This window comes from Lampetra planeri, chromosome 3 (genome assembly GCF_965212315.1).
Source record: "Lampetra planeri chromosome 3, kcLamPlan1.2.h2, whole genome shotgun sequence".
Taxonomy (NCBI): Eukaryota; Metazoa; Chordata; class Hyperoartia; order Petromyzontiformes; family Petromyzontidae; genus Lampetra; species Lampetra planeri.
The window spans coordinates 16744240-16770351 of record NC_136109.1 but is presented as its reverse complement, the minus strand read 5'-3'; the positions used below and the strand labels follow the sequence as shown (position 1 = coordinate 16770351).

The 26112-nt window shown below is 44.2% G+C and overlaps 2 protein-coding genes across 3 annotated transcripts in view; one reads left to right on the top strand and one right to left on the bottom strand.

Moving 5' to 3' along the window:
* Nucleotides 1-13345, top strand: part of LOC144739020 (protein AF-9-like) — an 86863-nt gene extending 73518 nt beyond the window's left edge. The window contains exons 7-12 of one of the 2 annotated variants that reach the window (XM_078622023.1): nucleotides 6138-6210; nucleotides 6667-6772; nucleotides 8066-8150; nucleotides 8538-8600; nucleotides 11443-11514; nucleotides 12539-13345. In XM_078622023.1, the coding sequence (XP_078478149.1) occupies nucleotides 6138-6210; nucleotides 6667-6772; nucleotides 8066-8150; nucleotides 8538-8600; nucleotides 11443-11514; nucleotides 12539-12670 (531 nt within the window). In that variant the 3' untranslated portion in view covers nucleotides 12671-13345. The remainder of the gene's footprint in view (nucleotides 1-6137; nucleotides 6211-6666; nucleotides 6773-8065; nucleotides 8151-8537; nucleotides 8601-11442; nucleotides 11515-12538) is intronic. The other variant, XM_078622031.1, reaches the window with a different exon arrangement.
* A 6086-nt stretch (nucleotides 13346-19431) lies between these two features.
* LOC144739006 (integrator complex subunit 14-like) overlaps nucleotides 19432-26112 on the bottom strand; it is an 88177-nt gene continuing 81496 nt past the window's right edge. The window contains exons 10-11 of the mRNA XM_078622017.1: nucleotides 22444-22509; nucleotides 19432-19680 (exon numbers count right to left, since the gene is read on the bottom strand). Coding sequence (XP_078478143.1) covers nucleotides 19432-19680; nucleotides 22444-22509 — 315 coding nt within the window. The remainder of the gene's footprint in view (nucleotides 19681-22443; nucleotides 22510-26112) is intronic.

The following is a 26112-nucleotide window of genomic DNA, read 5'->3' as shown; positions in this document are numbered from 1 at the left end:
TGCGTGTCATAAAACTACCCTCCTTGAATGCACCCCCCACCTCCCTCCGCTTTTCTTTTTTTGACTTTGACGATTGTGAGCGTGCTTCCTGGCTGTTGCTGCCATACAATAAAAAGGTTCTGTTTTGTCCGGGAGTCTGCCTTCTGGCTGCGTACAGCGCATTGAAAAGGCTGTCTGAGGAAGGCGTTTCCGCTAACATTGGAAATTGCGGTTTATCTCCCCTCCCCCACAGCCTCGGTCCCTTTCCAGTGGCTGCCTCTGGGATACAATTGAATATTTTTTTATATATAGAAAATCCTTTTCAGAAAGTACTCGTTTGGGATGCAGTTTCCCTTCATGAGACAACTTGACAGATTGTGGTGAACGCAATGTGCTGGAAAGCGGGAGCTAATTGTGCTACGGTATCTCATGTTGCATGGTAATGTCGTTTGAAAAGGCCACGTTCCAGCCAGCTTTGGTGCGTCTTTGCAGTGCGGCAATTTTTTTTAGGTATTTTAAAACGTAACATTTTTTTATATGTACTCGGAGCCATATTGAATATTACCAAACTTGTCATTTTTACTTTTCTCATTTCGCAGCAAATGATATAAATTTCAGTTGCTTATTTTCTCTTGCCTTATTCAGAATGATGAACGCACCCGAGCTGCAGTTTCAAATACAAACAGCTCAGAACTAACGCGTCTGTTTTTTTTACTTTCTGTGAAATATAATCACAATATCCCTTGCACTGCTACGTGACGGATGAAGTCATTTCCTTTGAAAGAAAAGGAATGTGTTACCTCTAAACTCTCACCCTTCTGAGTAGAACACAGGAACTGGCGTGTTGTGAATGTTTCACTTTCGAACACCGCGCAAGCGTTGCACAGTGACGCAGCTGAGTTCCGATGTCCTCTGACGTTAGGAATGCCTTGCTGGGACTCTCACGGTGAGTGCGTGGACACGTTTTGAGGTTGTCACGGGGATACCTTTGCAACTTGAAGGATTTAAAGGTGCAGCCGTTCAGTTGCTTTCTCAACCCACTGCTAGTAGAATGATCTCAACTAGGCAGAGCTCTGAAGAGTATTTTAGCCTACTCTTCCACCCACACTTTACCTCGCTACACACAACCTTCTGATCGACTTAACGTTTATGCTGCTGGGTAGACAAAGGTGGGGATTGATTAAATAAACATGCCCTTGGTTTCACAGTCGTCCGGCTCTCTGGGAGATGGAATCGGCGACCTCTTGATTGAAAGTCCAGCATGCTGACCATTACTTCACAGCAGCATCCCCTTCGCAACTGTCGGGGACCATGATAGCGGAGAGCTGTAATGTGTAAATTCTTTAGGGAGAGCATTGTTCCTGTTATTCATTACGTCTGCCTGTATTGCTTATGACAGCCCATACCCTTGCGATCCGATGCTGTGGTCAAGATTGAAACACTGCTGAACTTCAACATGCTTGTTGATGGCGCGTACACTCTCCTCAGTGAGGCTTTGCACTCGCATCTGTGAGGCCTTGCGTGCACAGCGTGGATGCACGTCTCTAAAATAAAAGCCCGGTTGTTTCTGTGGATTGTGTCCTTATAGATATTAATTCAAAAGTCTCTGCTACAGTAGCTGGTGTGGGAGCAAGTCAAGTCTGTTGTGCACTTCCATGTCAACACTAGTTAGGTTGCACTGCGTAGTGATTGATATGCTAGCCAGAGCATTGCCTGCTCCCTTACAACTTTAATTCCTAAATGTGAGTAATGTTCATATGCTCTCCAGGTCTTTCACCTTTATTTTAAGGGTACGACCAAAGGGCAGTTGTCTGGTGGGTAGTGAACATATATTGAATACAAAGCCGTGCTTGTACTTTTGGAAAATGTTTTCTCATTACAGGCTTGCATTGCCCAGTGGTTTAAACGCTGCCTGCCTAGCTGGACGTCTGTAGACAAACTCGGCAAACATTGTGGTTTGTAAAATATATATGGGGGTTTTTTCCTCTTTAAACATTAGGTAAAACCAGACCTTTTGAATAGGTTGCCTTAAATATAGACCACAGATGCTCCGAAATTTTAATCGGGTCAATTGAAAAGCTGTGGTGGAAACACAACATTCCCATTGATTGCCACTATAGGTTGGCATCGGCTGGTTTGCCAGCAAAGTTGTACCCATTTTAATAACTGCAAAAGAATGATATGCTGAGTAAACTGCATGTCCAGCATTCGAACTTGCCAGCATTAATATAATTATTTACAGCTTCGTGTGAATCCTCTGCTAGATTAAGGCCTCCTCACTATGCTGCGTCTCTTGGGGGGTTGTTGACCATACTTTTAACTCACTGGTCACCACAGATTGGTGAAGGGTAGAGCCTGGACCGATTCGGATATCACTTGCCGCTGATGCTGGCCAGATTAGCTCTGGTCCGTCTCCTTTAATTTTTTAAGGGTGTCGGGGTGATGAGACGTGCGCAGAATCTTCACGTTCAAGACTGGGAAATGGCCTTGGGATTATCGTGCAACATCTCGCACCGCACGATTCCCCGAAAACAAAACTGGTTGGGAGTTTACTTGCGATGATGAAAGCCATATGACATGTACGCATAAACATTTACCTGCGGTGAATTCTGCTAAGAGACCACTTCTTCAGGAACACTGAAACCAAGCTTCCTTTGTGGAAACCGTGCTGCCACACAATTGCTTGTGCTTTGACCAGCTTTGTTGCCAACACTTCAAGTTCATTCTTCTTATTATGTATGTATGTATGTACGTTGAACTTCTTTTGCACCGTACATAGCCAGCCATGCATCGGAGATGCATGGGAAGAACAAACGAAACACAAAAATCAGTTGTAAATAAATTCTTTTTCAATCTAGATTTAAAAGTGCATAGCTCCAGTGGCTTCCTAATATTGGAAGGAAGAGCGTTCCAGACGGCCGCAGAAGAGCATCGGAAAGCGTGCGATGCAGTGACCGTTCTGAATACCAAACCCATGAATATACAACAATGAGACACCCTTTTGTTTATTATAAACATTACCTCCGCTGCTAGTCGTGCTGCTTCTGCACATTCGTTGAGGATTGTGACTTGTGGTTGGTCGCCACGATTGCAAGTGGAGCGGGATGTTAACGTGGCTGCCCACCGCGGGTGAAGGGAAGTGGCCTCGCTTGTCCTAGCATCAACTTCCCGTCCTTTCTCGTTTCCTCCTTTTTTGCCAGCAGAATGTATACATTACACCAACACGCCAAAGCAGAGGGCTTGCCATTTGCCATGCACGCCCCGGGCAAAGCACAAACGCAACGCGCTAATGAGGCTGACCCACCACAACTAAGCCAACAATCAAATCGACGGTTCAGCTAAGCAGTGATTTTGTCTCAAACAGTGTGGCAAGAATGTAAGATGAAATAATTCAAGTTCAGGTGAATCCCAAGTAAATGTTTGATAAGTAGGTCGTGCTGCTTCACTGTCTTGATCGCGATGTCGAGAAAGAAAGTTAGTGCCCCTGGTGCGTGTTGTCAAATTTTGGCAGCGTACGGTGTGAAAGAAGTTCAGCACACATCCGTGGGTTGTACTGTAGTTGGTTGGAGCACTTGCCTCGCACGCACGGAAGTTTGCGAGTTCAAGTCCCAGCTAAGGGTTCACTCGGCCTGTCATCTCCCTGGGGTTGCTCAAATGAATAAAGTCAACGGTGGTTGTGCACGGAGTAAACTGGTCCCTTGCCAAAGCACACGAATTTTCACTTCTGGCTTTGACTGGCCTTTGGAAGGGAGTGCTACCCAAGTGCTCATTGAGCAAGGTAGACACTTTCACTTGGTGGTAATTCACATTAACATCGTTGTACAAATGCTTCCATGCATTTCTGTTTGCTCCAGCGTCGTAACATATCAGTTCCTTGTTAGTATATTAGACAATGTCATGTATATTTATTATTATGATGCAATAACCAGCCCGAGGTTACCAATGTAGGTGACTGGTTGGACCTTAGCTCGTGGGGAGAGGTAGCAGTTTGCGCATTTTGCCATAAACTCGGCGGCTCGAGTTCGATCTCCGCTCACGGCCACCGACACCTTTTACGATTATCAGAACAGGTTCCGGGCCTCCTTTAGGTCGACTCGGCCTCAAATGAGATACCTGGTACAATGTGTAAACATCGCCACTGAGGAGAGAAAGGTTGGTCGAGCGTTGTGGTGCTGGCCACCCATCTCCCTCGTGTGCCGTCCCATGCCTTCATAGGTGCTCGCTAACAGCACTTGCCCCAAAAGTCTGTTGAGGCTAAATGTGGAATCTTTGTCTGAGCTCAGTTAAGGTGAAATACACTATTATGCAAGTTTTGAAAATTCATCTGTGTTTTTGTAAATATGTAATTATGTGTCGATATATCAATTGCATAATAATTGCCTCATTGTGCAGTTTGTAGCTCGTGAGTGATGGGTAATGAGATGGGTGATTACAAGTCCTTTGAATATATTTTTTTTATATCAGTTGACACGAAAGGTGCTGTCCCGTGCACTGTGGACCCTTCACACAACTCGAACATCTTCTTGGTTCTTTCGGTAAAGTCACGTAGAAGGAAAATAATAAAATAATAAAAATAAAACATAATAAAATAATTCTCACGACGTTTCGGCCACAACGCAAGCAGCCGTCTTCAGGTGGAGAACAGGTCTGTCGAGAGGACAGTCTGAATGGCACGCCCCAGTTCTGCGTTGTGGCCGAAAGGTCGTGAGAATTATTTTATTATGTTTTATTTTTATTATTTTAGTATTTTCCTTCTACGTGACTTTACCGAAAGAACCAAGAAGATGAATCCCTGCAGTCACGAAAGCTTTAAATCGAATTACAACTCGAACATTTCTCTCCCAACAAACGAGAGGACATTGTCTCACGGTAATAGTTTCACACGTAGGCTTTCGCGACCAATGTCATCCATAATAGAGGTTTTTTGGGTTAGATCGCGTAACTATATAACAACCCTTACTAGTTGGCTGTGTCGGGTGGTGGTGGGTTTTAACGACACATTTATATTTTTACACGATCTAACCCAAAAAATCCCATTATGGGTCATATTTTGCACGCGAACGTAAGCTTCAAAGAGATGATTATCGCGTGGCTAAGAAGAAAATTGCTGTTTAAAAGATATATATACCCGTGTGTCTGTCTCTTAATCAAATACTGCACTTTAATAATTTTAAATTATCCTGATGGTCATTGATTCTGAAAGCGTTTTTGTAAATGCATTTTTATTAAATGACTCCCGTGTACCTAAGGGGCAAGGATATGTAATCTTTATCTCCATCCTGATGAACAGGCCATAAAATAGAGAGTGCATGCAATAATTTTAGGAACGGCTCTGTTTATGCATAATGTGATGAGTTTGAGGGTACATTTTCCCAAAAGTGTTTATTCTGTCCCCCATGTGTGCATAGGGTAACGTGTTGAAAGCTAGGGAACGGTTGTTGGTTTTAAAAGCACCAGCTCAGAAATCCGAGTTCAATTGCGGGCGTGGCACATCGGTCGCACACAGCTGATATACGAACACCACCTGGGCCTTTTCTTTGTTGACGGAACATAACAAGGGTCCCTGGAATAATTAATTAATTGACTTTTTTTTGGTATTGGGGGAGGGAAATGTAAAATTCAGTTTGTACTTCTGGAGCCTCTAAATGCATTGCAACATGCGACTCCGGACGCTGTTCTAAATAATGGGACGTGCGTCATGGGGACCGCTGTAGCAGGAGGTGGTTTTTTTTTAGGGTGAAGTAGAAATGAAAGATTTGTGGCATGGTGCTGACCCCACTATTCCCTGGTGACCTTAATAAATGCCCTCTTACAGCACTAACTATGACAGACTGTCCTAAGGTTCAGAGCGTTTCATTCTCTCGTATTATTTATAAATGCTGTGAGATGTCTTTTTGGCGATAATTGTTTGTGTGGCTCCACTTTTATATCAAATTGTGTGTGTGTATATCGGACAGTGAGAGACGCACACCGTTGGAGCATTTCTCACGGGATAAAATATCTGCAATTGTTTTGGGTTGCCTCTTTCAACAAGTAGCTGGCGTGGTGTGTGCCACCCTCTGTAAGTGGTTGCCAGCAGCACTTGACTGCGCGTACCGGGAGGTTAAACGGGGGATGCGTTTGTCTTTTGTCCCTCTGCGTGTGGCCTGCGCGCGCAGTCCGAGCAGACGAGCCCTGCCAGCTCCAGCAGCAGCAGCAGTAGCTTCACGTCCGTTCAGCCTGGCGGCCAAGGTGAACTTCTTTCGCACCGTACATCGTCAACCGTGCTAATCAGGGGTGCCGTTGAATGACAACAAACTTAAACACCAAAAAGCAGTTGTAAACAAATGAGTTTTCAATTTAGATTTAAAAGTGGATAGCTCCAATGGCCTCCGATTATCGGAAGGAAGAGCATTCCAGAATGGAGCAGCAGCACATCTGAAAGCGCACAATACAGTTCTTGCCGGCAACCTTTCCTGTCGTCACACGGCACGGTCATCACAACGTGTTCCATTGTGCCCCTGACCTGGCTGCTGTGAAACCCGGAGTCAGTGAACACTCCAGTGTGTATAGCGGCACTGCGACATTGCGAGCGACCGATTGCAGGGAACAGCGACTTGCGTGCGTGGCGATGGCGGTTTTTCTTCTTGTAAACCTTGGGAGTGTTTGTTCCTTTCCCGCCCCCTGCGTTGTGTGCTGCTACCGCAGGAATCCTCAACACCTTCATGCAAGAGCTGAGTAACTCGGAAGAGGAGGATGAGGACGAAAACGGCCTGGAGGATGGGCGGAGAGGGGGCGGCAGGAGAAACCACCGGTACGCACTCTGGCACACGCCTCGCCGTGCCCGTCTCCTCCTCCATCCACAGCGAACAAACGTTGCTCCCGAGTGAATAGGACGATGAATAGGACGTTTCCAGCCTCGGGGCACGCGAGTTGCTTTATATAGCAAAAGTTGCGGTTGCTTTAAGACGCAAGGTTTTTGGGATGTATTATCTCTTTTCATCGAATGTTTTTTATTCACAACATGTTTGCTCTCGGGTCTATTAATGAAAGGAAAAAAAGTAGAATGGCATTTTTTCTCTTGAATATGTGTGATTTATCGGCGTGATCTGTGTGGATTGGCTTTGGAATCCATAAACGGAGATGCGTAGTGCATTCATCGGGCTAGTGCCAGTCGTGAGTGGACCTTTGAGTTGTCAACACATGGCTTTGAATAAAAATGTCTGTCCCGCACAAAGTCAATTTGATGAATTTCAACTGGCTTTTCCAAGCTTGACGCATCAGTCCTGGCTGATGGATGAGCGCTGGAAGCAATTTGAAGATAGTAATAAAAAAAGAACTGATTGGAGAGAGGAGTATATCATTGCCTTTGTTGGGTTGCATTAATTTGCTGAAGCTGGGGGAACTTGATGCGTTGGTACTGTCCGCAGTTCGACTACATTGTAGCCGTTGCTCTCCTTGACTCCTGAATGTTTACATTGTACAGGATTGTACAGGACCTGCTGGATAGCGCAAACTTATCCTCATGAAGACGGGCACTGTAAGATGCACGTGATTTAGGAAATCTTTTACAGAAGCAAGCGGTCATGTCAGATGCACATCTAGCTGTAGTCCATCTAACGTGTGCCAACTGGGTGCATGCTAACATAAGTCATGTTCCTGGCGCTGGATATTTCACAGGCAGGGACTGATTACGCATAAGTTTGGGCCGGTTAGAGTGAAGCCCAGCAGGCATTATTGTCAGCTGGCTTGGATACCGCGGCTCCACTGCTTGCATTTGAGTTGTTGTTGTTCAGAATGAGACCTCGGGAGGAAATGCGAAGCAGATGGAAGTGGATTTTTCTCAAATCTTTGTGCCGTTGGATAAAGATAGACTTGCATTGGGCATCACTAACAGTGGATGTATGCAAATTAGTCAAAGTAAACAGTTTTGTGCCTCAAGGGCATTCAGAGTGTCGTCGTAGAGGTAATAAGGTTACGTGAGGACAGTCGGAAGCTAAACTATAACGCGCCGTTTCCAGGCGATTTAAGCCAATGACGAGATGGGGATGATGGGTGAATGATGCGATTGGCTCCCGGGCCTCACTTCATCGTCGTTGCTCTGCAGGTTGAGCGACGGCAGTGACAGTGAGAGCAGCAGGAGTCCTTCGCCACCTCGGACAGACCCCCCACCAAAAACCACCTCCACCAAGGTAAACAGCATCTGAACTACTTAACGCGCATTCCCATTGAGTTCAGTTGCAGAGCTATGTGTGCAAGCATACAAATGCTAATGTTTGTGTGAGCCAACACAATCGCTGCTGTCGTTTCCTTTCTTCTTGAGGCAGACGGCGCTGTTGACCTCCAAATAAATTCACCAAATATGCATTTAGCCTCTTTGGGAGAGTGCTTGGCTCAGCGGTGGATTTGCTAAGACCACGTGCACCTCTGCAGAGTGGGTGGTGTGCGGTCAAGGCTTGGTTAATTAAGAGCAAAGACACCAAAAGGCAATGTCGTCGTTTTATCCATCACCGGTTCTCAAATGTGGACGCTCGCCAAAGCAAACATGATCAGGGTGATGCCTGCATCTCTGTCCCCAGGCGCCAGGGCAGAAGAGTTCAGTAAAGCAGGAGAAGGTGGACAAAGCTCTGAGGAGTGACAAGGTATTGCTCAAGTGGGGCAAAGCAATTTGACAAGGAGCATTCGTGTGATTTTTAATAGCTTGTTTGTTAATTTAACCCTTGTTCAACTAATTCTCTCTCCATGCCGTTGATATTAATGTTCCTACAATTGAGGTCTAGCCGATTTATTAAATGGTAAATGTAGAATGTGGACGGTTACATTGGAACACAATGGCCTACTTTTTACGAAGGATGTCGGAGCGTGTTCGACGTCTACCTTAACGTAGACGATGCCAGTGGTTATTGCTTTGAGGTGGTTTCCATAAAACACTGTCGGTTATAGACATAGGCTCAGTCATGAGACTTTCAGGCTACCAAGCTTTTAATTTATATATATAAAAAGTCTTATGCCAAAAAATGTTAATGAACTTGATATATTTTACATCTTATTATCTTATTTTATATTTATAGAGCACCTTCGCCGAAGTCGCTTTAATATAACTTCGTAATAAAATAATATTTATGCTCTGTCCATGGGTGATGTTTGTGAATGGAAGTATAAAACGTCATCCTAAACCAGAAAACTCGTGGCTGGGCAATTATAGAATGTTTTTTGTATCATGAGACAAGTGGCTTTTTGGCAGTGTTTTCCTTACCAGTAGCCAATAATTCTTGAAAGAATATAAGCATTAAAACTTTAAAAGGGAAGCATATATAATGAAGTGAGTTGCAGCCTTCCAAAATAATGACGGCTAGATTAGTGGGACACTGTTGTATTTGTTGTATATTTATGCTTGGCTGTTTAAGACTGTAATTATACTTTGATGGCGCAAGCCCAGCACTGTTTGCCTTGCCTCAATTAATGCCTGCAGTAATGACAGCGTTTCTCGTGCCAAGTTACAAGCAGTCCTGAAACAACAACAACAGAAAAAGGCACATTACATATTAATATCAAGAGAGTGCATTCGTTTGTAAAATGTTTTCCCAGCCAAAAGTATAATGCTCAAATTGTTTCCGTTCTCTAATGCTTTCTTTGGGGGCTGGTTCATCGATTCATAAATATTGTTGGCTAAACTGAATTATCGTGGTGCCGCCGTTGGGCTAATGGCACGCTTGGCATTGTTTAGCGTTCAAAGGCACTGCGCCATTCGTAATGAAGCCACGCCTCTGCCGCCTTTGGCCTTGCGCCGGTTTCTCCGCTCCTCGCGAAGCCACGCGTGCGTCGCCGGCCGCACACTTAATAGCAGAGGTGGGACAAAGTCATTGTTATGCAAGTCCAAGTCGAGTCGCAAGTCATCAAATTCATGACTCGAGTCTGACTCGAGTCCAAGTCACATGACTCGAGTCCACATCTCATAGGTGGGACAAAGTCATTGTTATGCAAGTCCAAGTCGAGTCGCAAGTCATCAAATTCATGACTCGAGTCTGACTCGAGTCCAAGTCACATGACTCGAGTCCACACCTCTGCTTAATAGTGCCAGTCGTTTTCCGGCACCACTGCACTGGATAGCCTGCACAATGAGATTTCCCACAAGTTGGGTACCCATACATAGGGCCACTTAGCATGCAGCCTTGTTTGCGTTGCCTGAAAACATCTGCCCAGCAGATGCGGTCTGTCTGTGAAATCCATGGCAAAGTGTCAGACCGTTGTTTGCCTCACATCCTTTGGCAAATGGCATCTTGTGTTTTCTATGGCCTTGCTGAGGCACTGCCTTAACCCACCGTCAGGATGTGTTTAGTTTTGTGGTGTGTGCATTTGCATAACAGTGTGGACATTATGGTGTGCATTGTTTTTGTTGCTATCCAACCAGGATGTAACAACAACATCTATTTGAGTGGAGGAATCCGATGAGCTATAAAGCGATTTTTCACAGATGTCCAGTATGGGCTGGTCAAGCCAAATTGGGCAAGGCGGTAAACACAGCATCAGTCCCAGACCACAACAAGATAACACACAGTCCCTCAGGGTCACTGCTGTCGGGCAAGTGAAAATTGTGCACGTTACAAATTTGCATTATCTATATATATAAAAGGGAAATTTGTGAATGTGTGTCTGTTCGAAATGTTTAGCATACTTCCCGACATGCAACAAACTTGAAATTTGGCATGTGGGTAGCTTCCAGACTGTACACAATGCAAAAAGTATAAAAATAGACTTTTATAATTTTTTGGGGGAGGGCCACAATAATGGATATATTTTGCACGGCAAGTGAGTGGCGACGTCACATCTGTGATGTCACCCTCATGCGGCAGCGTCACACAGTGTGCCTGCTGACGTCACGCATCCCCCCCCCCAAGCCTCCGCGTATTAATCCATGACAAGAATCCAAGTCCCGGGTGAAGCCGGGTAGTAAAGCTAGTTATTAATAAAATGGAACATTAACATTGAACTATCGATACACAGCTAATGATCAAAGTTACAAATCACATTTGCAAATGTCACTGGATCCAGCACTAATCTTTTGCTTCACGATATTTTTTTAAGATTTACGATGTTTTTATTTATAATAAATAACTCCCACAGGCACTCTGTGTTGGTATGCGCTCAAGTCTAATCGTGGGTTCATACATTCAGGTGACCCGTGAGAAAAAAATAAAATAAGTAATTGGCCATCAGTCATTGCTCCATCCATTTTACATTTAGAAGTAGTCTGTTGTTAAATGCGATTAGGTATTTAATTTCGATTTAAAGCTTTCCTGACTGCAGGGATTCATATTCTTGGTTCTTTCGGTAAAGTCACCAAGAATATAGGTATTTAATGTTTTTGTTGATCGAGTGAATGCAGCGTCCCTTTGCGTTTCGTGTATTCGTCGTCCATTTGCATTTGAAGCCCACGTGCGCGCGTGCAAAGCGCACCACGTAACACGCGGTGTTGGCTTGCAGGCATACCTGGACGAGCTGGTGGACCTGCACAGGAGGCTCATGGGGCTGAGAGAGAGACATGTACTACAGCAGGTGAGCACCCGGCACAGCCGCGGAAAAACCCCCACCTCAGCCGCCGGGATCAAAACGTTGCTGTGCTTCTGTCTGTTGACGTGAGTTTTGCCTGCCTAGACCGTAGGCAGTCGCGCAAGCCAAGCGCCTGCAATCATCTACATATGCCACTGCCCTCCCGCTAAACAAACATGATGGACAGATGAACAAAAAACAGCCACTGTTCGTACCTTTGTACTGGCTTCCTCCATCCTGCAACTCCCGCCCCCCCCACCACCCATGAGAGCTCCCCAGCACAAAACGCCGTGGCCTTGCTCCCAAGGAAAGAGGCTCACTAATCCGTGCCACATTTCCCAAGTGTTTTGGCAGCCATCCACCACGGCTTGCAACAAAAGGTCTGTTGCAGCCGTGCTTTGCACCGACTTGCGAGCGCATGTCCAAAAGATCGTGTCTGCTGCACAGTCTGCAAATATGTGAATGATGAACTGCACCTTAATTTCACAACATTTTGTAAAAAACATGAAATGATTTGAATTGTTTTCAGCTGCCGCTGAAGGTGCAATTTTTGGCAGTCACGTCTCATGATGTTTTTGGAAACAATCACATTGCTTGTATTACATTGTTACTCATTAATTATGGTGTGTGGAACTTATTTTAATGTTGCAATGGCAACATGGAATGTCTTTCAAGTGTCCAGCTTCCGATGAAGTCTCATGACTGTTAAACTCTCAGCCGAATTGCTTAAGTCCCTTTTTAGGCAAGCTAAGTTGGTTCAGGTTACGTTTATATTGTTTAACAATGTCCCAGTGACCTGGGACATTAATCTATCAGTAGAGAGTTCATGATTGCTATGTTTAATCCCAATAGAGTAGTTTGCAGGTAATTTTCAAATTTGGATCCTGACGCTTGCACACAATGACCTACTCTGGCAAAGGCTTCGGAGGATCTGTAATGGCTGCTGTGCAGCAGTATTGCCATGGTTATTTCCATGCATCAAAACTAAAAAAAAAACTCTTCTCGTATTTTTTTTCTTTCTTGCCCATAGATTGTGAACCTGATTGAAGAGACGGGCCACTTCCAAATCACAACAACCACCTTTGACTTTGACCTCTGCATGCTGGATAAGACGACAGTTCGGAAACTACAAAGCTACTTGGAGACCATGGGCCGTTCCTGATGGGGAGCATGGTTGAGACAAGTGGACAATGTACAGACCTGAGCAAGCCTGTTGATCTTTATTTTCACCCGTCCATTTTGTACGTGTCCCCGAATCTGTGAAACCGTCTTGCTGTGTCCTCTTCCTGCTCCACTTCATCCTCGCTCCTCAACGGCCGCCATTGGGGCCGGGCCTTGCTGCTTTCCCAAGGACATTGATGACGGCAGTACCTCGCACTTGCACCAGGAAGCATCGAGAACTCCCCTCTTACAACTGTAGCCCAGAAGAACAAGCGGCCGGGGACAGTCTTTGCCCAGTGATCAATATAATAGCAGACCACGCATCGGAGAGGCTGCAGTCACCTGGATCACACAGTTTTTTTCTCCATGAATGACGGAGAAGAATCGGCTATGGTGTTTGTGTGCGTTTTGGTTTAGCGCTTTCCCCAGGGTCAACATGAAGTTCGTAACATTAAGCCTGGGGATGGGGTTCAGCCGTCCCTTATTTTGGACTCGAGAGTCGTGTGAACAAAGCCCATGCACCTTTTGGAATCAGCAGAAAACACAAAGAACCTTTCCTGAAAAATCAAAACTGAAGATCTGTACACTGCCACATTTTTCATTGAACTTATTATTTTTTTACTTGTTATATTTTCGCACTTGTTTGTCCACTGTGTACATGATTACCAAAAGAAAAGTGATATTGGGCTTAAAGTACAATAACGAGAAAAAGACAAAAAATGTACATGGTGAAAAAAACAGCTCTGATAAGACATGGATGAGATTTTGTAAAATTCTGAAATGCTGTTCTTTTTTGTGGGTGTGTAGCACGTTTTAGAAACTTGTTGAAATATCCATCCAATGCATATTTTGATATTCAGGGCTCAAGTGCAAAACAGAAAGTGCTTCGGTTATTTTGGGATCTTTATTTTTTTTCTAAAATAACAATGAAAACAAAAAAAAATTGAAATGGAAGCCATGTCCTGTAATGAGCCAAAGTCCGATCCATAGCACAGAGAACCCTGAAGGTAACATTGCAAGTTGCTTTTCCAGTAATGTGCTAAATTGTGTAGCGTTACACTCTGTATTACTGAAAGTGCTTTTGCATCGAAAAGCATACATCCATTTTCTTTCCACCCACATTCACTCTGTTTTTCTGCATCGTTTTAAAAGTGTACGTGATGTGCTTTTTATGGAAATTAGTTTTTATATTTTTTAAAGGATACTCGTTTACATTTTAATATCCATGTACATTCAGTCGGAGTATTTTTTTCTCTCTTTTTGGAGACAACGAGAATGTTGGTGGGGTATTTGAAACAGAATAGCGTAATCGTCATTGGTCCTATATTTTTGAGTGGCATTTCATAGACCTGGAATTCATTTATAACCACGCGCAGAGTTCAATCGAAGCGCATCAAACGATATTCAATAAACGCTAAGTGAATAACGCTAGAATGCCCAATTATGATTATGTTGAGCCCCATTTCAAATGTATATGAACCAGTTTATTGACTGTTTTGACATCTCTCGAGATTTATCGCAGTTAATGTCATGGCTGTAGTAGACCAGTGAGCTTCCACGGCGGGAGGGAGCGTTTCGCTTAGCTCTCGTTTAAAACTGGAGTTACGAGGCTGGATTGTGATATTGTTGCAACCACATTTGTAGATGGCGCATAGTTAATATGATTAACAAGGCCCAGCAATTATACCGATTGGCTGTCTACGACCCGTCCCAACAATCAAATAACACCTGGGCTGTTTTCATTAGCCCTTTTTTTCTTTACCTTTTTCAGTTGGATTTTCAACAGATAGAGGTTTTTCTCTCACACCTGAAAGACATGTCTTAAGAGTTTGTTGCCTCTTAGAGGCATGGAACACACGCACCTACTCATGTGCGCGTGGTTGTAGAGTCTTGAGAATGTGGTATTAAAAAAAGCTGCACAAGCATTTTAGGTTTGTTAAGCTAGTTCTGTTCAACTTATACGAAGAAGTCACCGTATTCAGAGTAACAATTGCTGTCTGAACTGAGTGCGTGCATTTAATATCCCATTCTCAAAACGTTTAACTGTTTTTACATGTATACTGTGTGCATACAAAAAACGGCAATGTGTACCTAACGTTGTACTCACCTGGTCCGTTAACACTTTTGGTATTCTCTACTGTGCAGTCCCATACTGCACGGTACATACTTCACATCCGTTCATTATGGCTTAACAGACGTGGCATTCCCAGCCAGTGCCTATTGAAACAAAGAAGTGAAGGTCAGTTGTTTTTAATTCCACGGTCTTAGTTACCACTGTAGGTTGTTGTAGAAATTTTTTTAAAGAAATTATATTTATTTTCAATAAACATTTGTTAATTGTAGCCATTTTTTCTTCTTATTGATTTTTTTAAAAAAGATATATAGATATTAAAAGAAAGTTCCAGTTTCTGTGTTGCTATTTATAAGCGGCGGCGGTGTTTTTATTCCACTGAGTAATGCGCACGTATGTCAACTGTAAGCGATTCAAATAAACTGAATGAAATGTATGTATCACGTGAAATGATGTTGCAATTGTTGGGCAACTTGTAAGGTTAAAAAAAAAAGCTTTTTTTATATGTATAAATTAAAGACCAGGCTGCTCGTGCACATAATTTATGATGAACAATTAAAAGATGAAGAGTAAAAAAAAGTTGGAAAATAAGACTTGTGTAATCTCGCTGTAATCTTTCATCGTACAGCTACTCTTTTGGTAGTTTAGGGTGACGACGTTATCGGCTCCCGTAGTCTTTGAACAAAGTTCACATTCGTGTATGCACGTCTCAGTGGCTTGTTTTTTTTAGGGCTGTTACATGTAAGTGGTAAATATTATCGCACTGAATTTATGTATCACGTGTTTGTGAGCGTGCAGAAATTTAACGTGAGAAAAACAACCCTTTTCCGCCCAGGCAAATACAAAAATAATGCTTTTTATATAATACCATATTTCTGTGAATAGCCAATTGCCTTACTTACGCCTGTAACATTAAAACCCTTATTGTAGATTATAATACCACGTTGAGGTATCAGTCGAATATTTTGGTTAAATGCCGAACCACTGGGTGGAAAAGGTTGGAATAACAGGCAAAGTAGCCACTTCCTGCTTTGTAGGCTTTGAAAAATTATAATCTGCGTTGTCATGTAGAAGTCCGGTACTCTATTTGCAGGCAGACTCAACTACTGTAGGCCTTTTCTGTATGCTTCTTACTTATGTTTGTACATTTTTTCTCATTTTATATGCAAGGAAACAAAATTAAACTTGTTTTCTATACACCTGCCTGGATTGTAGTCTGATTGTATTCTACTCGGAGGAGTGTCGCCCCATTTGCACGTTTGGCTGGAATTACCAAAACAGCATGGGGCCACGATCCTCTCCGTGTCTCTCTCTCTCTTGGTGGCCCTCAACCCACTGATGAAAATTCCACAATCACATGGCCAGGTACCAGTCGGTCCAAAGGATGACCACTGGTGGTTTTCTACATTGCAGTATGTATGTAAGCGGGCACTGTAGGAATGAACGAGTCACCCTCGAAACCAGTATTTGAACTCGGCAAACTTAGCTACACAAAGGAAAATATAACAACTCGGTTAAGGGCTGGCAGCAGTACACAGTGAAATTGAGGGCATGGCATTATCAATAACAGTAATAATGATAACACTGTAACAAAAACAAATGTTTGTTCCTGGGTAGTAAGTGTTATTTCCTAATTGCCTATGCCTCAAAAGTACAGAAAATGGCTATTATTCCCCACAAACTTTGCTTTTGTGACCAGGACAGTGATATTTTGAAATTTACTTATTTTCAATGAGAAAACGTGGTGTGCATTTGTATATTTCGTTCACAAAGTCCTGGTCACAAAAGCAAAGTTTGTGGGGAATAATAGCCATTTTCTACACTTTTTAGGCATAAGCAATAAAAAAAAGAACACTTAGTACCCAGGAACAAATGAATTAAGATTTGATTATTCCTCTGGAATAGCGCCAAATGAGATAAGGTGGGACTTTTTTTGTCCAAAAGTGAACATGGCAAGAACAAGATCTGTTTGAGATGGGTAATCGTGAAGCTTGACTTTCATACATTTAGCAAACGACAAGAGGCATTTTTCTTTAAGAATAACGTGTATTAAGTAAACGGATACATCGTACTTGAAGCAAGCACATCAACAAGTAAACTGTTTTCCACAACAACAGGCCCGATATCCTTCACAACATGAACAATGCTGATAGGCAAATCCTTTTTTTTTGTAAAAGGAACACGAAAAAGTGACATTAAGTTCACGCTCTTGTTTAATGGGCGGTAGTTTATGGCGCATTATCCACATTTCTAGTTTGTTGCGATCGTCCCAAGAACACGACCCAGGAAAAAAAAATTCGATAATATTCAATATAGTATTAACAACTTCACAAACGCAACCGGCACACTCGGTTGCAAATTGGAATTTGGTAAAAATGTACTGCCATTAAAATGTTGGTCTCCACTTTTAAAAATGTTGGGAATTTGTATAAAACTGAAAAATGTAGTCACCAACTCGTATACTGTGCTCAGTGGTCAGAGGCGCCATGTCCATGCTTGGCTTCAGGTCACCGTGGTGGCTGTGATTAGTAGTGCCGGGCTGGTATTGCTTGGGCTGTGTTTAAACCGCACTTGCAAGAAGGCAACAACGAGAGGCTTGGAGTGCTCCTCCAGCAAGGGGCCCGCGTTTTATAAATAGCGACAATCGACATCGGCGCACGGCAGTCACAAGCACGACACGATTATATACTTAAAACACATCCGTTTATATATTTTCACAACAATGGTTATCAGGCTTGGCAGCAGGGTGGCTATTTCACTATAAGTTGATGACAAAACACAACACCCATGTACCGTCACTACCAATTGCACTAAATGTCACCGTGAGCCGGATGAGTTCAAAGCGTGTCGTGAATAATTGAGCACTGATACGTGCTAACGAATGCGGCATGAAGGATGCGCATAATTGAGAAAAGGGATCAGGCGGGCAGCAGGCAGCGGCTTTCGTCTTGAGTGGTGCCGCTGGAGTGATGTTCACAAACGACGGTGCCAGCAGCGTATGAACAGCTCGCCGATACAAAGCAACCTCGTTTTAAGCGTTGCTGTTAAAGAATATTTGAGGGCAGTTTAAAGTGTCGGTTTACAAGGTTACTAAAAAGGTATTATTTCCTCGGGGAATATTTTCCAGGATACCAAAGCTTTCAATAGCCTGGACCTCACCACCCCTGCCTCCCGCCCCCTTTGTCAGGAGTTGGCAGGGGGTGGAATATTTTTCAAAGCTCAGACGGCCCTGGCTGAAAATAAAAAATGAAAATTTTAAAAACAAAGGGGGAATGATCGTGTAATTGTGGCGTATGCATTTGTCGTGACAGCAGCAAGCAGCCAAAGACCATAGGTCAAGCTGCTAAACATGCACACATTCCTGCGATTTCTGAGGTAAACTAAATAATGTGTGGCTGGAGAAAATATAATCGTAAAAATTAGAACATAACGCCATCTCGAAAACGGCAAACGTGAGATTACGTTACTTGTATAACCTTTAGCAATCAATCATCAGAGGAAACCTTGCCAACTGCCCTTTCATAGCATATTTTTTGTCACAGTTCGTAAAGAAATTTACAACAGCTCTTAGCACAGAAAGACACCGAATTGGCACGTTACATAAACACAATGAGAAGAATTGCACATGTATATTTTTAAGACAATGTTCTTCAAACGGATATATCTTTTTTCCTTACGGCCACTTGGAGTCTTTGCAAAAGGCCCTAATAGACTTCTGTATGGTCCCATGCCCATCACTTTTATCAGGCAAGAATATTACCCTGAAGTCAAATTGACAACTTAAAGGCATCGTTTAAGCCTCTGGTCAGAGCTCAAAGGGAAACTTGAAAGGCAAGGGATAATTTTTCCATCCTCAGCCCTAACTGCAAAAGCCCATGCAATTGCTTTGCGCAAGTCGTCAAAACTGGCACTTTTCTCTCCGTCTTTCATTTATAGACAACTTTTCATGCAGTTACACTGCGTGACTTCCCACATTTTTTATTGAAGTGCCACAATCACCCCTGGTGCATTCCATAGGAACACTCAGAAAGCACGAACACAGCATATAAAGCAAACAAACGAAACTGTGATCAGTTATCCCCATTTGCATTACACGGCTAATCAGGACACGTTCACGTTTCGAACGTGTCAGAACGCACGGATCACGTACTTTTTATTGATACTCGTCTTCCTGCCGACACGTGCGTAACTGAAATCAGCAACACGAGTGCTGGCGGTTGCACATGCTGCACATATGCATCCGATCTGGGTTTACATATTTCCAATAAGTGCAGCCGGTGAAAGCTGTGAGTGTTAAAGCTCCCCGCTACGTCCCGTCTCAAGGAGGAAAGGGCACTTTGCTGTTACCAAAGCGAAGCGTCGTTTACTGTGTCGGTTTTTCAGCGTCGTGCCGTATAACTCTCCGATACGCGTTTCTGGCCTGTACTGCGCGCGCCAGTTCGCCACCATGTCTGATATTTCATTCCAAGTGCTGGACACTTCAGGGATCGAACTAATTCTTCCTGTAGAAGCTCCCACAGCATGTGGCGAAAAACGTCGGGCATCGTGCCGCAACGGACCGCGCGGGCGCATCCCGAACACGTCGCGTAGAAAAATCACCGCAGCCGGACGAAGTTCACTCGACAGTCACCAGCTACCCGCCCGCCCGCTCGCTCGCCCACCAGCCCCGCCCCGCCCGCGGGAGCATGCGGTCACTCGACCCCGGCGCAGGAGAAGTTGGTGGGCAACGGCGCCACGCAGCAGTCGTACGCCGTGGCACGGTGCAGGTCGGGCCGCGCTGCCAGCCGCATCTGCTGCGCGGCGTGCGCCAGCTGGAACGCGGCGTCGGGGTGCGCCGAGCTGGGCAGCAGCGTGCACTCGCGCTCCAGCACGTCGGCCACGCCGCGCAGCAGCTCCCAGAAGCCGAACGCCAGCGCCGCGCGCCGCAGCCGGTTCAGCTCCTGCGCCGAGTGCGCACAAACAAGGGGGGAAGATCTTCTTGGTTCTTTCGGTAAAGTCACGTAGAAGGAAAATAATACAATAAAAATAAAAGCCTGAGGACGGCTGCTTGCGTTGTGGCCGAAACGTCGTGAGAATGATCTTATTTTATGATGTTTTATTTTTATTATTTTATTATTTCCCTTCTACGTGACTTTACCGAAAGAACCAAGAAGATGAATCCCTGCAGTCACGAAAGCTTTAAATCGAAATTTAAGGGGGGAAGACTTTGCTTGTCTCCAGAGATCCCGACTCTTGCGAGACGTCTGGCCACGCCGCGCCTCCGATGAGCACGGTTGGCTGCGCACGAGTTCAACGTACGTCTGGCGTACATGCAACGCGCGTACATGGCCTCGGGGCACTCTCCTAGAGCTCTGTTGAGCGGAGGCCCTTCTACCAGCTGTGGCGTGAGCATGCAATTGCCGGGCTGCACCTTTACCCGTTACGTTGACATTCGCTCTTGCATTCCTAAACAAGGGCAAGTTCAGCTCATCTTGTACCAAGATATTTATTTTTTTACACTCAATGACCGAAACAATTCCGGTGGGCTCAGGATCATTGGATACATGGCGAGGATGAGCATCACTTCTAGATTTGAAGCTTTCGTGACTGCAGTGATTCATACTCTTAGGTTTTTTCGGTAAAGTCACGTAGGTAAAAAATAAAACAAATAATAAATAATATAAATAATAATAGAAATTATTGTTATTATTTATTTTTACCTACGTGACTTTACCGAAAAACCCTATGAGTAGGATGAGCATCAGCCACTCACAAATATGGAGTGTAGACTGCACGATATTAGGGTTGCGTCTTGCTGTGTGAATGAAAACAACAATTTGGTTAGTTTCAGCCTTGACACTGGATCCAGTTTCAAAGCTGAACAGTGCAGTGTGTTAAAAGGCAATGAGTTGACAGACCCAGGTGAGAGGTTGGGGAAATCCGAGAAGGGGTTATGAGGCAGCGCGGTTCTGACTAATTGAGTACCAAGGTCCAGGAAAGAAAAGACGACGCATCTGGGCAAGAGATTTAAAAAATCCAGGGGGCAAAGGTCAAGAGGCTAAGGGTTATGAGGTTGTGGGGTCAAGGTGAGGATGTGAAGGGTCAAGAACGATATTGGAAGGACCCGGCAGAATAATCAGGGGTTGCAGATGAGCCTCAAACCTGAGGTCGAAAGCCCAAGCAGGGAGCCACAGCGTACAAACTAAACTATTTTTTATTTTACCAGGTAAGGCCACTACTGAGCTATATAGCTCTTTTTCAGAAGCCACCTGGCCACAAATGATAGCACAACGAAGTGGCTTATCATGTGGAAATGTATAGCTGCCAAATACTCGAAATGTATGTTTCTCAATGTGGAGGGAAAAACCCGGAGGAACCACAGAAAAAAATCCACGTGACCACGGGAACAACATTCAAACTCCAAATATACAATAGGCATTGTGAAGGTCGGGATCGAACCCACGACCTCCTGTATACCAGGCGAGGTAGCTAACTTCTCGCCACCGCGGTGACAGCAGCGAGGAGCAGGGATTGAGAGAGTCGCAGGCTCTATGTGGCAGGGACGCGAGGTCGATGTGGCCAGAAGGGAGTCCTCTGATTTGAGAAAACTGGGTAGCCCTGGGGGTATGGAGTTGTCAAGGTTGTTGGGGAGGGAGGTCATGAGGCCCACGTGAGAAGTTGAGATATCTTCTAACTGGCAGCCAGAAGCTCCGGTGGGAAATCAGGAGGCTGGGGAGGATAAATAGGGCAACTCATGCCATTTTACCTCGTGTTTATGAAGAGCCTCCATTTATGTTTGCTAAGTGAAGCAATGAAGCAACACTTTGGTCACGGACCACTCGGGCACAATCGTCACAATCAGATCTCAACAGGGGACACGGTGCGTTATGGGCGCCACGAGTTCATTTAAAAATACCTTTGTTGTCTCGGGTTTGCGAGCGCATGACCTACTTTGACAAGTATCTCAAAAACTGAACATGCCACGTGCAAATATGTATTGGATGCAACCTGTAAAGAATCATTATTTTATGTTGATGCTGCAAGTGTACAACATGTTCTGAATGGCAATTTGGCCTTAGGGACCTCTGTGCAGAGTCTAAGAGTAGGCTTCAGGAGGTGTTTAAGCCCGGAGGAGTTAAACTCCAAAACATTCTCAGAAATGGACAAAACGAGCAAATTTCACTTTTTAAGAAAATACTTAAATTGACTCCCTTCTGTCGTTTAATCCCTCCTGAGAAGGCCTCCACGCCCTCCTTTGGCCAACACGTCTTTGGCACGCGCAAATAAACAGGATGAAACCTTACAGTTGTATCAAGCTCGACGAGAGAGTTCAGTTGAATATTTTAACCTTATGGCGGGCCCCCAGGGTCCCGAATAAACGGAAGTCAAAATCGTCATTAATTCATTTACTTTTGGCGACTCCGTCCCACCGCGCACATACACGCCATGACCCACCTGGCGCGGATCATTCTGTTGTCATGTCGTTGCCAAAATTGCTGTAGTCATCAACAAAACTTTGAAACTTTGATTAGCGCATCGTGTAGGACTCGTCGAGAGGAATAGATTGCCGTGTCGTTCGCCTTCAATAGACATAAAATGATGTCGCAACGCAGTTTATGCGAGAACCGGGGGATTATGGGACCCCGGGGTCCCAGCCATAAGGTTAATTTGTGTTTGAAAGGAAAGAATGTTCAGTGCTGTCCTGACCGATAAGATGAGCTGACCTTGTAAAATGTCTGCGTCTTCTCAGGCAACTTTCTTGCATTTCTCAAGATCTTCTGAATGTCAGCCTGGTCAAGAGAGGGGTGAAGGCAAACACACGATGGAAGTTATGGGGGGTGGAAGTACAAAAGTTATTTAGGAACATTGCATTATGATGATGGAGTACTTTAGTTACAAATCGATAAACAGTAAATAATCGCTGGTGCTTTAAGAGCTATTAATGAGGACATTTGCAAATCTATTTTATTAAGCGTTATTATCTGGAAAAAATACATATGAGCAAGAAAAACATACTTGGGAAAAGTTTCATATAAAAAAAGATTATTTTTAAAATTATATTTTTAAGGACATTTTCAGAAATGTTTTCGTAGTTTCGGATCACTTACACGGTGTAACAATTGAACATGCCTTCGCAACGACATCTGATGCCACGTGACACCATTCTTTGCAGAAAAAGCCTGGAAGGAGTGTGGTAGGTGATATAATTTCCTATACCGTCACACTTTCGGATGAATCCAAGACAAATCGTTTTTCCAGATCATTCCAAATTTCGTATATCAGCTGGATTTTTAAAATATTTTTTCAGATGAATCGGAAAATCGTGAATATATCCCTACAAAATGACCAGACAGAGGCTATAAAACTATCTGCGTCACATCGTTGTTTCAGTAAATTAGTGGATGCCATGGATTTCTATCGGTGTAACGATCGATGCATGTATGTTGAACTTCTTTCGCACCGTACGGAGCCAACCGCGCTAATCTGAGGTGCAGAATGCTCATAAATTTGCCAATTAATATCGATTCTTTCAGCTCCCGATACACGCATCGATAAACATCACGTGTACAGAAATCAAATGCGTTTTTTCCATTTGTGTCGTAAAGAGTTCCACATGATCCCTGCAGCCACCAGAGGCCGCTACATGCATCGCAACATGAAAAAAAAAGAATCGATTCTGGAACAGAATTATGATTTTGAATTGTAGCAATGCCACGTAGTGATTCATCGTCGGATAAATATTCATCAAAGTTGAAGCGACATTCAACTCCCTCTACCTCGCAAGCCACGCATAGCCCAGAGGTCGGGGAATCTTCATTCACCCCCCCCCCACAACCCACCACCGGCAATCTACAAATTGCCTTTCTGCAGTGCATACAATTTGTGCGATTGATTGTAAGGAGTCGATGGCAGATGAATAAAATAGTGCAATGTTTGAACTGTCTTGATTGGAAATCAGACAGGAATATACATTTAGATTGTAAATGCGTGGGTTTAGTCAATGTCCGTGTGTGCGGGAATCAGTGGTGCAGTGGTTAACGCACTGGGCTACACACCCGGATGACCTAAGTTCATCAATTTCTGGCCACGAACGATACCAGTGGTAAGTAATATCTAAGTGGGTCAACCTCAGACCTCTCCTAGGCTGACTCAGCATTAAATTAAGACTTGGCGTGGTGTGAAACCATCAATAACACTGGTCAACAAAAAAATATTCTGGCCTGGACTTTTGCAGCTGTTTTAGACTAATTTCAGGGTGCTGATTCCAAACCTGATCTCAGATTTGCTCAATCACATCTCATTTTATGCTATCGGCATACCCCATTTTCATTGATTTTACCCGAAATTAACTCTGTCACTTATGATTGCAAGTTGTTGCGAGTCAGTGACTGCTTTAGTGTTAAAATATGGTGCTGTATTTTTAGGATAGTGTGTTTATAATATCATTTTATGTAGATATCCACATTTATTTAATCTTTTCTTCTGCAGTTTTTATTGAAAATGCAATATTTGATATCTCAAAAACCTGATGTGATAGACAAAAACTGATGCCAGATTTGGAATCAGCGCCCCAAAATTACCTTAAAACCGTTGGAATACCTTATGCCAGAAAAAGTGTGTTGACCAGTGTTATTTCAAGACAAAGGCACGGCCAACCCACCCTTGTGTGCGTCATGTAGGCCTTCATAGGTGCTCGTGAACAGCAATTGTCCCAGAAGACTGAGACGAGACAGGGGGAGCTTTGTCCTTGCGTGCACGTGAACGTGGTTTGTGCATGTCTACGTGCATGTCTACGTGCATGTCTACGTGCATGGCAATCCCACAATCGTAGCGGCCTCTGCAGTACAGGCAGTCCCCGCTTTGACGACACAATGAGTTCCTGGAAAACCCCTCGTAAATCGAACCCTATTTTCCCATAGAGAGTGGAAAGTGTACAATCATCATTATTTAACAGGGTTTAATTGGTAAAAAGCCACAAAAACACTTGAGGAACACAAAAGCTCCACGCCAAGTCATATCTGAAACCAGGACAACTCTGTTCAATTGTGTTTGGAATCATGTCGGAAGATGCCTCGTAAATAAAGTGTCTGCCTCGTAAAACGATCCATGGTGGCATTATATAAACATCGTAAACGTGGATCGTCACAAATGGAACTGTCGTAAACTGGAGGCCGCCTGTATTCGAGTCCTGGTCATATATTCAAGTGATACCTCGAATTATCGCGGTTGGCTACGTACGAAAGAAGTTCAACATTCATACACGCGAACTCGTCTTTTGTAAAACGTGCACCGCAACCTCGTGTCGTATGCCAACACAACACCAGCGCTAGTGCCTGCCGTACCTCTCCCTGAGTGTGTCATGCCGGGCCTGTCAGAAGGTTACTCACAGCACCTGCCCTCACACAATGAAGAGTCAAAATGAGGAGTCATTGTGTGTGCATGCGTGCAATATGAATGTCAGGTGGGCTAAAGTTTTCGTAAACAAGATTTTTTTGTTGTAAAGATGTACCAACCTAACTTTACACAGACATAGGGCTATATCAAGTGAAAATAAATCCATGCTCAGATTAATTATTACGATCATCTCCATTGCCAATCCTGAGCCAGTAATGGACATACTCTACCATCATTGGAACCTCATTTGCCAGTAAAAGAATATGATAACTGTTTTTTTACCCTTCTATCTGGCAAACAAAACTGACACCTTTTTTTTTTACAAGGAGTCATGTTTGCATATACCACAATGTCCTATTACTTTTTATAGGATTATAGTAATATAGGATAGACTAATATTGGAATATTATGGATAGGCGTATCTTGTAGTCTAGTGGTAGTGCCTTACGCCGATAATGCCGACCTACTCCAAGCCAGCCTAGCAGCGTTCTGGAAAATATCTTAAGAGACAAGGGCCTAGTGCAGGTGTCGGCAACCAAAACAAGAAGAACAAGAGCGAATGTTTTTCTAATTCGGTAAGAAAAAAAACTCAAAATTTCAAGGGCCGCCACGCGTGTCAAAAACGTCACGGAGCGGTCCTTAAAGAGACGCACGCGGCTCTGGAATCGCAGGTCGCCGACGCCTGGCGCTGGTGAGACACGTGATCTCTGTTTCCCGCGCGGTGTGGGACGAGCGACGGGGGGGGGGGGGAGCAGGGCAGGGGTGCAAACTCAGGTGGAACGACCTGCGGAGGGAGCGCTCATCCCCCAACCTGCACACAGCTTCAACACGACCTGCAAAATGACTAATCTCGCCGCGCGCGACAAACAGCGGCGCTCATTTACAGCGCTCGCATTAAACGTTCTCATCTGATAGCGCAGGAAGCTCATTAGTTCACTAAATGCTTCCTTAAGCGCAGCTCACGCGCCCCTGACGGGCCCACAGACGTTTCATTGGAG